This window comes from Heliangelus exortis, chromosome 6 (assembly GCF_036169615.1).
Source record: "Heliangelus exortis chromosome 6, bHelExo1.hap1, whole genome shotgun sequence".
In the NCBI taxonomy this organism is placed as follows: Eukaryota; Metazoa; Chordata; class Aves; order Apodiformes; family Trochilidae; genus Heliangelus; species Heliangelus exortis.
In genome coordinates, this window is record NC_092427.1 from 28506942 (window position 1) to 28520902 (window position 13961).

At 43.6% G+C, this 13961-nt stretch overlaps 1 protein-coding gene across 1 annotated transcript; it reads right to left on the reverse strand.

Moving 5' to 3' along the window:
• Positions 1-448: 448 nt before the first annotated feature.
• LOC139797239 (uncharacterized) lies at positions 449-13505 on the reverse strand. Its single transcript, XM_071746222.1, has 3 exons — positions 13292-13505; positions 1249-1406; positions 449-991 (listed from the first exon to the last, which is right to left on the reverse strand). The coding sequence occupies exons 1-3, from the start codon at positions 13326-13328 to the stop codon at positions 449-451; spliced, it is 738 nt and encodes a 245-aa protein (XP_071602323.1). The 5' UTR covers positions 13329-13505.
• Positions 13506-13961: the final 456 nt, after the last annotated feature.

A 13961-nucleotide genomic window follows, 5' to 3' on the forward strand; every position in this document is an offset into this window, starting at 1 on the left:
AAAGTTGGTCTTCTGAGCTGCATGAGTGCACTGCCAGCTCCTGTTGAGCTTCTTGTCATCCAACACCCCCAAGTCTTTCTCTTCAGGGCTACTCTCAACCCCCTCTGTACCCAGCTTGGAACTGTGCCTGGGGCTGGCCTTGTCATCTTGTGTTTTAAGAAACTGAAACCAGATATGCACCAAACAGGACGATTCTTCTACCTCTAGAGCCATTTTATGTAGGGCACATTTTACCTCCGTGAAGAGAACGTTTCATAAATTTTTGGAAATAGAAGTCAGGGGCATAGTGTGCACATTTAGTAGCATGTATCTCTGAAATACAACGGTAGTAGTATATTTTTTTTTAACACCTATCTTTTATTGATTTTAATTTTGATCTATCCACTAATTGTACTTAAGTTATTACCTAAACTAACTATCGATAAAGTTATTACAAAGTTCTATCTATTTATCCACATCCCATGCGGAACCAGAGAACGAAGCGCTTCTTCCTATTCTTTTCTTTTTTCTTTTCCTTCTGTTTTTGTAATGGGGAAGTTTGGGCCGGAGGACTTAATTTCTCTGGATCCGATGGGTGACCAGGCTGTGTTTCATCCAACTCTTTGGCCTTCTGGTCAGCGTGGCTGATGTTTTCTCCTGTGGATGTTTCACGTAGCGGAGCAGTAACCAGAAGGTCTTGGGTGGTCACTGGGGAAGGCTGCTTTTTTGATCTTCTGCGCGCCCTTCTTCTCCGCTTCTTTTGAGTGCCTCCTGGCCCTAAGTTCATGGAATCCCCTGTGTGACAAGGCTGTGTTCCCTCTGACCCTTTTTCCTTTTGCTCAGTGTGGGTCACGTTTTCCTTTGCTGAGGTTCCACAAGCTGTATCAGGAACCACAAGGTCTTCAGTGGTCCCTGGCAAAGGCTGCTTTTTTGCCTTCCTGCGTGGCCTTCTCCTACGCTTCTTCTCAGTGCCTTGTGGACTTAATTTTTCCAAGTCCTCCGTGTGACCAGGCTGTGTGAGAGATGGAGAATGCTGCATTACTATCCATACCACCACCACTACTTTAGAGAAAGCCTTCCAGAAGATGAAAGAAGTTGTCAAGTAGACAGGAGAGCTCAAAGCTATGCAACTGAAGAATTGGTGAGCTGATCCCACTGCCATGGATCACCTTCCTGCTCAGGGGTGGTAGGATATTTCACTAGGGATGTAGGATATTTCACTATGCAAAGCAAACACAGAGTTAGGATAAGGAAGTATGGATATCTTACATCAGCAAAGGAGTTGATACTCTCACTCTTGGACACAGCAGCCTTGTACAGATCCAACCTATCTTTCAGGGAGATTGTCTCCTGGAAATCCAGAGGGGTGTTATCAGTCCCAGGAGCACTCTCTTTAGGTTGTCCTCTTAGAGGTTTGCGAGAACCCGCTGTAAGTAGAAAGAAACATTGTATTTTCTATGAAGGAAACAGGTAGTTGTTCCAGATCTTGAAAGTGAAGCACTACAACTAAAACTTGACCAAAATTACAAACTCCATTTTAACCTTATTTCAAGATGTGACAAGTCATCTGTAAGCATCTGCAATTCAGCCACAGTGAATGTGGAGACAGGAGTTCAGAGTACTCCTGAAAAAGCAGCATTGGGCTACTAGCACTAGGAAATTTTTCTTTGCTTTCTACACTCATATGACTGTTGTAGAAGAATTCCCTGTGACCAGAAAAATTCTTTAAATTTAGAGTTAAGATATTTTTCTTTCATGTTTCAGACAAAGGGGAAAAAATAAATTGTGTTTTGACCATGTTTCTTGTCTGTGATCAGAGACAAAGGTGGTTTCATATAAACTCAGAGGCTGGAAGTTCCTCTTGTCCTGGCAAGATTTTTTCCTACCGTACATGAAAATTTGGGCTGAATGAATGATACTGGATGAACGGCACTTCCATACTTTTTTGGGCAGGAAGGAATTTTAAGACTTCAGGAATCTAGATTTGGGAGTGCAGGCAGAAAAAAGTCTTTCTGGTAGGAGTGCCCCATCAAAAAGGTTAGGAGACCACTACCTTGGAGTAAAGCAAGACATGAGATCAGCATGGCAATGCTAACCTTCAGAGATCTTGCTGTGGTCATTTTTGGATGACATCTGTTCAAAGATTGCCCTCCCTCTTTTCACAGTCGACTCCTTCAGAGGACTGACAGAAGGGCTCCCAGGCTCACTCTTCACTTCTGATGAAAGTGAACTTCTCTCGCTTTCTGTTTCCTATCAGAAAGACATCAAGAGTATGTGTGTTAAAAGCTTTTGGTAGGAAACAGCAGTGGGGTTTGGTGGGAGAAAGGAAGTGGGAATTTGAAGAAGACACAGAGAAAAGGGGGTGCTATTGTGAGAGAGGTTTTCCCCAGAATGCCATAGAATCAATTTCTGTAGGACGAGGAATTCTGTTATCTCTCATCCTTATTGCCTTTTATCTTCCCTCGGGAAGGTGAAGGGGGGAATTGACAGCAATTCTGTCCTCTGGTTTTTGCTCTCTGGAAACCGCTAAAGCTGTGACACACGGTGAAAGACTTTTTAGCTCCAATAAAATTATTGAAGTTGCCCTACAGTTTTAAAGTGTTTGTAAATTGTTCCATTTGGGAATTCTTCTCTCAGACCATAGTGTCTAGTTTCTTCACCCCAAAAAAATACCAAGCAAGCACAATTGCACACTGACTTACCTGACAGGTTGGCAGATAGTGCCAGATAAAAAATACTAAAAGAACCTTGATTGATACCATTGTGGAATACAGGAAGTTACAGCACACTAATTATTACTATGCTGTTCCAAATTGTCCGCAGGGTCAGAGGAGAAGGAGGGGAGTGTGAGGCTGGGGAAACTGCCTTGCAGCCCTGGGCTCTATGTCAAGGCCACCTCAAGGTGTCCCTCCAGCCCAGGCACTTACCTTTTTAGCACCCAGGGCCTCAAAGCGGTTCCTCAGCTCCTTCACACTGACAGGGAAGGGCTGGGTGTGCTGAGGGCCATCTGGGTTCTTCTGGAGCCCGTCTGCCCTGCTGCTCCCTGCCGACACTCGGGCCACAGTGCTGCTGCAGCTGATGATGTGCGGCAGACGGGCCCGTGGTGCTGGTGAGCGTGGGAGCACTGGGCCCGCTCTTGAAGCGGCAGCAGACTCCCATTTCTGCACAAGTAGCCCTACGGAGCCCTTGTGCAGGGGAAAGTCTGCCAGCTCCAGCGTGGCCTGCCAATAGAACATGTACCTGGGGTCAGAGACAGAGCTCTTGGTGGGGCAAAAAAAGAAGGGTTTCCGACCTGTGTAAGAAGGGACAGGCAACTCAGGGTAATCTCGTTTGGTAATACGGAGAGAAACTGAGGAAGGCGAAAGCCCATCTGGAACTGAACATGGCCACCGACATAAGAGGGCAATAAAGAAAGTTTCAAAGAGAGCCTGGGCCAGTCTCCATCCCTTACTGGATGCAGAGGGCAACATTGCAAGCAAAGAGGAGGAAAAGGCTGAGATACTTAATGCTGCCTCTGCCTCCATCTTTCATAGTCAGACCAGCTACCACCAGAGTGTTGAGCCTCCTGAGCTGGAAGATAAGGACGGAGAGCAGATGCTATTCTTAGTAAATGTTGCAAGGTTGCAGTGTTTTGAGGTAAATCACACTGGAGCACTAATTCTTGTGTCTTAGCAGGAAAATCAGTGCATTTTCCCATGGAATAAGAGACGACTAAAAAGTGCATTGCTCATATTCTTGGGACTTGAGGAAAGTCATGCTTATTTTTTTTCCTTTTATCCCCTCATTCTCACTTAATGCATGAGCAATATCAGGCTCCACACTACAGAGCCCATTAAAAAAGAAAAAAAATCAAAAAAACCCCCACTGACTTGTATATTTGTAGGGAGTGTGTCTTACCGCGGTGTTCTTCTCAATTAAGTTTTGTTTTGCCAGCATTGCTGAGCTCACAGTCTGCCTGTTTAAAAGAAGACGAATTTTGTGTTAGAAGTTTGTTCCTTTTTCTCTTTTCTTCTTCCTGCCCCGTCCCCAAATCTTTAATGGTTTAGATTCATCTCTGGAAGCTTTTGGTCTTTTTAACTATTTTTCTTATCAATACAATCACTATAGAACGAGTGCTAGCTTTCCAGTCTATGCTGTTTGTTGGCTACAACAAATGAATTCAAAGAAGGAAATCCAAATAAAATTAAGAATTTTAAATCGTAAAACTTGTAAAGTGCAGGTAACTTTGCAATTATTGAAGATAGTCCTATTTGCTGGAAAAGAAAAACAAACAAACAAACAAACAGAGACCTGAGAATCTAATCCCAGATGCTAAGGAAACTGGATAGTTATTCAGTTCTGTCTTTTGCTTCAGAATCCCTGTAAGCAACACTCAGACCCTCTGTCAGCAGATGTAGATTACAGCAAGAGTGAATGTTTACAGACTATTTCTTGTAGCCCAGTTTAGAGTTGCAGAATGATTTTGCTTGGCAGGGATGTCTGTAGGTCCTCTATTTCTACCTCCTTTTTTTCTGCTCACATAGAGCTGTGTCTGTTCCCAACTTACATGTCTCCTCGTTTGCTAGGAGAGCCTTCAACCCACGTGTGTCTCGATGGCACGTCCGTAGGTAAAGACAGCAGGCAAGAGGCGCTGCCTTCTGAAGCAGACCCAGATGGATTCTGGTTGCTAGGCACGCTCCAAGTCCTCACAATCAAGCTGGCCTTCTAGAACTCTAGACCAGCCTATTAGCAGGTGGGGACAGAACCTGTTCTGTAACAGGTTTTCCCCAAATGCCCTGGTGTCCTTAGGGACACAATTTTGTTATGACTCTTCACGAGGTCATAAAAGCCCCCAGATATGGGCAGCACCTCTTTTTCATTGCAATTGTCAACTACTTGCCTAACTTGAGATTCTCTCTAACATTCAGCGAGGCAGAAATGTTCTGCGAGCATTGGTGTGCCACGCGTGGTTTTCTTTGGTTTTAATTTGTTTTCCCTTCTCACTTTTAGTAATATTATGGAGACTTTTCTTTCGTTCAGGCTAATCGTCCTTCCCCAACTGAAAGTTTAAAGGACCCTTCAGCTAAGTACAGGGTACACTGGGGGTTCGCTCTGTCACCCGCTTTTGTGCCACGTGTTTTGTAACTTCAAAATGAGCTGAAATCATGAAAAACTGCAGGCCATGAAATGTACAAAACAACAACATGATTTAAAATACTTAAAAATTCTATACCCACCATCACCGCCCCCTTTGAAAGTATAACAACACTTATACTGGTATAAAACTTATTGTGCAACAAGTTGATCATTGATGACCCTGTACAGAGCAGGAGCAGCATCATTTGAGGCAGCTGTACTTTGATCATGTCTCCCAGACTTTGTCACGTGTGGCATGCAATCTGTACCAGATTTCCAATTTCATACATTTTTTGGTACCGTCTGTTTTATTTATTGGGGAAATAAAATAAATTTGGCGTTCACAAAACCCTATTACAGAATACTTGGAAGTTTTCTCTTTACATAAAGTTTATGTTCAGCCTGGTTTTCCACCAGGGAGACAAATAGGGAAAATCCTAGTAAGGAAAGACTAGTCCTGTCAGTATGTCTTTAGCTCAAGGCATCACGTTGCCCAGCTAAGCCCTTCACAGGCTGGGATGTGCTCACTACCTGAGGGCTGTGGCCGGGAGAATGCCTTAGAGCACTTCTCCTCAGAATGTTTAGATGAAAATGTGGCCTCTGTAAGAGAACAAAGCTTTTAAAAGAGAGTGAGACCCAAGGGATTAAGAGGCAATATTTTCAGGTTGATTTGGGAAGGTGTCTTCTGGTCCTCTAGTTCTACCTCGTTTTTATCCTGCTCACAAAGGGCTGTGTCTGTTCCCAACTTACATGTCTCCTCGTTGCCTCAGAGAGCCTTCAGCCCACGTGTGTCTCGATGGCACGTCCGTAGGTAAAGACAGCAGGCAAGAGGCACTGCCTTCTGAGGCAGACCCAGACGGATTCGAGGGCTGTGAGGTCACAATGGCACTTCCCAGTCCTCACAACCAAAGTGGCCTTCTAGAACTCTGGTTGTGTATTTGTGTGGCCAACAAGTGCCTTGCTAGGGCCATAGTCCAAAGTGGGCATCCAGAAGGTGGAGATTTTTAAAGGAGAAAAGCCCTACCAGCTTCCCCAGAGTAGACTGGATCTGCAAGCCCTCCCCCTGCGTAGACACGGGTCTGCCATTTTACGGTGCCACCGTTTTGTTCTCCATCATAGCCCTTGTCTCTCCTGGTGACTGCTGGCAAGCGCGGCCACCCCTGTCCCCACAGGCAGCGGCACCTCAGGAGAGGAAGCCCCGGTGGCAGCACACAGGGAGGCCAAGGCTTTGGTCAGTGCCATTTCCCACGTGGCTTTGAGTGGTGCAGAAGGCATTTCCTATAGCAATTGTTTGGTTTTTATTGTACATTTTCCAGCCAGAGTGGACTTTTTTTAAAAAAAACCAATAAAATCAAAGGAGAGTGTTGAAATGTGAAATCTGGTCTGAGTCTTTGTACAGGCATTGTTTGTCCACTTGTTACTCATAATGCAAACACGGTATTGCCACGTGACTACTTGAAAAATTGTATTTAGTTTCATATGAGAGAGATGCAGAAACAGAAAAAGAAATGCCTGCAATATCTGTTATATGTTTTATTAATGAATAGGTAGTGTCCATTTTTTTGTATTTCTTTCACTAGGAAAATTCTGTCATAGAAGGAAAATACTGAAAATTGGTTATGTGTAGAGTCTTTTCAAGAAAAAAAAGATTATAACTGTGTGCTCCTGTAATTAGGTACCCTAGTTGTTGAGGACAGCAACAGTTGTTGAGGACAGCATAAATCCAGAATTTGACTTTAATGTGTCTTAAGGGAAAATATAGAGGTGAAAAGAGAAATTTTTTTTTTTTTTTAGTTCAAAACCAGGAAGGAGTTTCCTTGTGCCACAGCAAGATTTTTTTCCTCTTGCTGCAATTACTGACATTAGTAACTGCTGTACAGTGATAAAAAGCAGAATATTGGACTGGTCTGGTAGAGCTGTGGGTATGATACGCTACGCTTTGTAGAACTGCAGGATAGTATGATAGGACACCTGTTTTTTGTATCAAGTGTGACTTAATGTTTCTTCAAAACTAATCCTCATTCCTGGAGGAAGAGAAATAGCCACTTGCTGAGAGAAGAGAGTGCAAAGCTTAGGAATCCATGAGAGGAAAGCCCTGCACTTCTGTGTCTGTTCCCTGCTAAGCCCAATCTTGATCATGAATTATCCGAGGAGGTGTGCTCCCTAATGTATGGCATTTTTGCATGTTAACTATACGTATTCTTTCCTGTGGGAATAAAAGTTTTGCTGTAGTCCATTTTTCCTACCATTTTGAGGAAGCCTTTATTTCAGTCATCTCATGCTTTCCCAAAGGAAGATGCTTTTTCTGTGACTCATATAAGGGGGTGTTTTTTAATTTTGTTAAAGGAAGCAGAAAGGTTTGTATTTTGTCAGGCTGTTTTCAGAGGCAATAGTATCTTGGTGTAAATGGGTTCTTCTTATCCTTACTGATGTCTGTCCATTAAATTGCAGGATTTCATCAGGACACACAGGAGAATGAAAACTAGCACTGCACTGACTTAAGGTAAAGATACTGCAACCCTAATTGCTTTTTACTTGAATTACTGACTTGCCTGTGCTCACGCCTACCTGTATGCACTTAAAGGAACACCCACCATTTCACCCTCAAGGTGATTCCTCATTCCTGACTGTCCAAACAGATCTTACATCAAAAAGTGATTTTAGAGTGTTGGGGGATATTTAAAAGTTTAATCTGCGTAGAGCTTTACATATTTTAGACAAATCTCACATATGTTTCATGGATTTTGTTGTTGGTTTGGTTTTTTTTTTTGCCTTTGCAGGAATTTTGTGGGTGTTATGTTCAGTTGTCAGCTACTGAAAAAACAATGTAATTTAGATATATTTGCTAATGTCTTGTGTTTTTAAAAATAGTTAATCATGGTTACAAGCAAATGGCTGAAGATGATAGAGGGATCTTCCCAAAATAATTTTAAAATGTTTACAGTGGCCTTTAGGCTAGTGCCTTTTCTCAGAGTTGTCCAACAGAGGTATCCAAGTGCCTTGCCAGAAGGCTGATTATTCATCCGAGAACATTCAAAGCCGGAAGTCTCATGAAAATCTCATGGAAGTCTCTTTAGCAGCTGACCCATTTCTGGAGACTTGGGGTGATTGGCGGGTTATGGGTTACGGACTTGGTTTTGTGTTGGTGTTGGTTTTAGGGGTAGTGGTGGGAGGTCCAGTTGGGGGTTGAAAGTTTGGGGTGGGGCCTGTTGAGGGTGTGGGCATATTTTTTGTTGGTATAGATTTTGGCAGGGGCGGAGCCGTTTTATTCTTGGGGGGTAGGACTGGCTTTGGTTGCGGGGTGGGGTTATTGTTGACGCTGTTTGTTGTGTTAGAGCTTGTGCGGGGCTTGTCACGCGGAGCTATTTGGGCGGTTTAAGGCGGGGGGGGGTGTCGGAGAATAGTTTACTGGAAGATGCCAGCTTTGGGAGTTGGAGATAGAGGTTTAAGTCTTTTTTTCTGATAAGGCTCTAAGACAAACTCTAAGAAGGGAAGTCGTTTTCACTCTTTGGTTTACAACACCAGTGTTTTTCTAAACTATTAGAGTATTTTAGTAGTTGCGTCTTTTGTTCTCTAGGGTGCTTGAGCTGTTAAAAATACTGTAATGGTTTTCTATGCCTAATTTTGCATCCTGGATACTATTTCAATATGATTTCTACATGACATGGGCACCCCAATTTGTCTTATTTTCAATGTTCACTTCATTTCATATATAAATATTCACGTCTTATATGAAAAGCGTTTACTTCAGTGTGAGGCAAAGAAGAGGCTCATCTTTTTGAGGAACACTGAGTAGCTCCACTCCTTAGTGAAACCGAGACTCTGGCATTAGGCAAATGGGTTTGCTGCCTTAATTCAGATGAATCATAGAATAATGGCTTAGGTTGGAAGGGACCTTCAAGATCATCTACTCCAACGTCCCTGCCATGGGCAGGGACACCTTCGTCTGGACAGGGTTTCTAAAATCCTCATCCTACCTGGCCTTGAACACCTCGAGGAAGGGGGCATCCACACATTCTCTGGGCAGTCTGTTGCAGAGTCTCACTACCTTTGTACTGATGAACCTCTTCCTAAAATCCATTCTTCTTCAGTTTAAAAGCATTTGCCCTTGTCCTATTGGTGGACACTCTTATGAGAAGTCCCTCTGCAGCCTTCCTGTAGGTTCCCTTTAGATATTGGAAGGAAGCTCTTGGTCCCCCCCAGAGTCTTCTCTTCTTCAGGCTGAACAATCCCAGCTCCCTCAGCCTGTCCTTGTAGCAGAGGTGCTCCAGCCCCTGGATCATCTTTGTGGCCCTCCTCTGGACTCCTTGCAACAGATCTGTGTCCTTCCTGTGGTGGGGACACCAGAAGTGGATGCAGTATTCGAGGTGGGGTCTGACAAGAGCAGAGTAGAGGGGGAGAAGCACCTCTCTCTATCTCCTGCCCACGCTCGTTTTGATGCATCCTAGGAGAGAGTTGGTCTTCTGAGCTGCATGAGTGCACTGCCAGCTCCTGTTGAGCTTCTTGTCATCCAACACCCCCAAGGCCTTCTCTTCAGGGCTACTCTCATCCCCCTCTGTACCCAGCTTGGAACTGTGCCTGGGACTGGCCTTGTCATTTTGTGTTTTAATAAGCTGAAACCAGATGTGCACCATACAGGACGATTCTTTTCTCTCTAGAGCCATTTTAGGTAGGGCACATTTCACCTCCGTGAAGAGAATGTTTCATGAATTTTAGGAAATAGAAGTCAGGGGCATAGTGTGCACATTTAGTAGCATGTGTCTCTGAAATACAACGGTACTAGCGTATTTTTTTTTAACACCTATCTTTTATTGATTTTAATTTTGATCTATCCACTAATTATACTTGTTATTTCCTAAACTAACTATAGATAAAGTTATTACAAAGTTCTATCTAATTATCCACATCCCATGCGGAACCAGAGAACGAAGCGCTTCTTCCTGTTCTTTTCTTTTTTCTTTTCCTTCTGTTTTTGTAATGGTGATGTTTGGGCCGGAGGACTTAATTTCTCTGGATCCGATGGGTGACCAGGCTGTGTTTCATCAAACTCTTTGGCCTTCTGGTCAGCGTGGCTCATGTTTTCTCCTGTGGATGTTTCCTGCAGCGGAGCAGTAACCACAAGGTCTTGGGTGGTCACTGGGGAAGGCTGCTTTTTTGATCTCCTGCGCGCCCTTCTTCTCCGCTTCTTTTGAGTGCCTCCTGGCCCTAAGTTCATCGAATCCCCTGTGTGACAAGGCTGTGTTCCATCTGACCCTTTTTCCTTTTGCTCAGCGTGGGTCACGTTTTCCTTTGCTGAGGTTCTATGTTCTGTATCAGGAACCACGAGGTCTTCAGTGGTCCCTGGCAAAGGCTGCTTTTTTGCCTTCCTGCGTGGCCTTCTCCTACGCTTCTTCTCAGTGCCTTGTGGACTTAATTTGTCGGAGTCCTCCGTGTGACCAGGCTGTGTGAGAGATGGAGAATGGTGCATTGCTATCCATACCACCACCACTACTTTAGAGAAAGCCTTCCAGAAGATGAAAGAAGTTGTCAAGTAGACAGGAGAGCTCCAAGCTATGGAACTGAAGGATTGGCAAACTGAAACCGCTGCCATGGATCACCTTCCAGCTCAGGAAGCTGGGACCAACAGGGTGGTGGGAATGGATTATAGAAATGGGGGCATTTGCATTGAGTGTCATGTTAGTTTGTAGCAGAATATGTAGAGGAATGGCCTGAGCATGCGTACACAGCCCCATGCTTGAGGCACTCAGGTGCTAAGTATGAGATGGGAGGCGTGAGCTTGTGTCAAGCCCACCTGTGCTAAGCCCCCCGCCCAGTTAGGGTTTGCCTCAGCTGCGCATGAGCAGGATTGGGGGGGCCAATAAAAGGGGAGCTTCCGAACACACGCTTGGCTCACTCTGGAGCAGCCAAAGGAGGAGGTCAGCTGAGTCTGGAGCAGAAGCACCAAACGAGGCTAGCCAAGTCTAAAGGCAGCAAAACCGGAGCACTGACTGTGCCCCTTGGTGAGAACACCTCTTTGACTTCGGAGCACTGTACGCCAAGAAAGGTTTGCCTGCTTTAATTGGCCTTAAAATTGTCGTTGTGTTTATTTGATGTTTTGTAATGTGCTTTTTGAGTGCTGTCTCCTCATCTTTTCCTTCTGTCTGTTGTCCTCATCTTTTCCTTCTGTCTGCTATAAAAAATCACCGCAAAGGACAAGGGCACAGAGTGTTTGAGGCAGTGGGTGGTGTGAGAGACCCGTCCTCAGGAGGGGTATTCTGGGAAGTGGTGTGAAACACCAGTGTAAGCTGCCTGAACAGAGCCTCATGAGCATTCCTAAGGGATTGTGGGAGAGGGGGGAGACAGCAATAGGGGTCTGAGCTGTCCTTTCAGTCTGCTAAACATCTTGTGCATCTTGCTGCTAGATACCTAGTGCAAAAAGAGATCTATAAGCTATCTATATATAAGCTATCTATAAGATCTATAAGCTTCCAGCATCTCAAATCAGGGCATCTCCTTGAAATCCAGAAGAGAAACTTCTATGAGGATGGACACTGGGGAAAGGTTTTGTTCATAATGAAAACTCTTCAGTAAAGCATACAATTATAAGTTTTCCTCGAGCTATCTAGCAGGGCGTTCCTCACTTGTTAGTGTTAAAAATGGTATTGTTACCTGTACAGATTGGTGCTGATGCTGGCACTGAGAAGAGGTCTCCTGTAAAGAGTTCATCTGAGCCTTGTCGAATTGTTTTCTCACAGCTGCCAGGCCACCAGGCACAGTACAGAAGTTGGCTTTCTCTGAAGTCTAGAGTGGTAAAATAAGGCCAATTATATTACATTTGTGCTAGGAAGGTACTCCTATGGGGTGATTATATTTTTGGGGGGAAGTAGTTAATAGCAGTATAAGCTATAATGCGTATAAATTTCAAATGGAAACACGTGGAAGAACTTGGTTACGTCTGTAGACTCTTACAGGCGCCTTGCACTGATGTAGTCTACAAACCCTACTTATTTTAGCAGTATACATAAATTAACATCAGCGTTTAGAATGAATACAGTATTGAGTTATTTTTCCAAACATTGCCATCAAATACAAAACACCTCTGAAGTGTTAATATTAACTGCTGAATCTCACTGTACCATATTAGGACTACTACTTGTCAACCAAAAACGAGGACCTACAAATTATAAACTTCTTTGGGGATTTTGCAATCTAGAATTAAACCCTGGTTGCTAAACGCCCTGTGTGAGATAGCTGCTACTCTTGTTGCATTTCCATTTCTGTCCAAGACAGTTTCTGAGGGCCCGGTGGTTGCCTTTGTAGTTTTAGGGATCAGCCATGTATTGCAGCTAAATAATACTCTGTCTTTGCAGGAATGACTCTGGCAGCCATAAGTACTGTTTCTGGCTGTTTCATATGACAGTACATAGGAGCTAAGATCTGAAGAGCTGATTTTAAGATATTTCTGACTGTTAGGTGTGTAGTGAAGTGGTATTGCTCTGTTTTAACAGATGATAAAATCTGCTAGCCAAATACTTTGTGTGCTGCTTGGTATTAATATTAAACTTTGCTCTAAAATACCTAATCCCTATTTGGTTTCAAATTTTGACCCCCATAATGTTTCACTAGGAATATAGGATATTTTGGAAAGCTAACAGCATTAAGATAAGAAAACATGGAAATCTTACATCAGCAAAGGAGGTGGTACTCTGTCTGTTGGACACAGCAGCCTTGTACAAAGCCAGTCTTTCTCTCAGGGAGATGGTCTCCTGGAAATCCAGAGGTGTGTTGTCGGTGCCAGGAGTGCTCTTTTTAGGTTTGCAAGAACCCACTGTAAGTAGAAAGAGACATTGTATTTCCTATGAAGGAAACAGGTACTCTTTTCCAAATCTTGAAGGAAAAGCTGTACAACTAAAACTTTATCAAAATTACAAACTCCATTTTAACCTTATTTCAAGATGTGAAAAGTCATCTGTAAGCATCTGCAATTAAGCCACAGTGAATGTGGAGACAGCAGTTCAGAGTGCTCCTGAAGGAGTAGCATTGGGTTACTAGCAGTAGGAAATTTTTCTTTGCTTTCTAAACTCATATGACTGTATTAGAAGAATTCCATGTAGCCAGGCACAAAAAAGTCTTTCTGGTAGAGGTGGACCATCACAAAGGTTAGGAGACCACTACCTTGGAGTAAAGCAAGACATGAGATCAATATGGCAATGCTAACCTTCGGAGATCTTGCTGTGGTCATTTTCTGATGACATCTTTTCAAAGATTGCTCGCCCTCTTTTCACAGCTGACTCCTTCAGAGGACTGACAGAAGGGCTCCCAGGCTCAGTCTTCAGTGCTAATGTAAGTGAACTTTTTTCTGTTTCCTGTCAGAAAGACATCAAGAGTATGTGTGGTAAAAGCCATTGGTAGGAAACAGGAGTGGGGTTTGGTGGGAGGAATGAGGTGGGAGTTTGAAGAAGGCACAGAAAAAGGGGGTGCTGTTGTGAGAGAGGTGTTCCCCACAATGCCATAGAATCAATTTTTGTAATACCAGAAATTCTGTTATCTCTCGTCCTTATTCCCATTTATCTTCCCTCGGGAAGGTGAAGGGGGGAGGGGGAGAATTGACAAAAAATTCTGTCCTCTGGTCTTTGTTCTGTGCAAACCGCTGAAGCTGTGACCCATGGTGAAAGACATTTAGCCACAATAAAATTATTGAAGTTGTCCTAATTAAGATAACTTACGAAGTTTTTGGTCCCCTATAGTAATGTGAAATATTTTTTTAAGATTAAAAAAGGCCAGCTTCACCTGAGATCATTAAAAGAAAAATCACTGACTTTTCTCAATGAAACCTCTGATGGCAAAGACAGGTTGCAGTTTGTCCAGACCTTTCATTTTATGTCAGT

What these genes read in the sequence shown, in the direction of transcription:
- LOC139797239 (XM_071746222.1), bottom strand. Translation starts at nt 13,328, where the DNA reads ATGTCATCAGAAAATGACCACAGCAAGATCTCCGAAG. An exon ending in CCACAGCAAGATCTCCGAAG is followed by an intron (nt 1,407 to 13,291) that starts GTTAGCATTGCC and finishes TTCTACTTACAG; the next exon opens with CGGGTTCTCGCAAACCTCTA. An exon ending in GTATCAACTCCTTTGCTGAT is followed by an intron (nt 992 to 1,248) that starts GTAAGATATCCA and finishes TCTCTCACACAG; the next exon opens with CCTGGTCACACGGAGGACTT.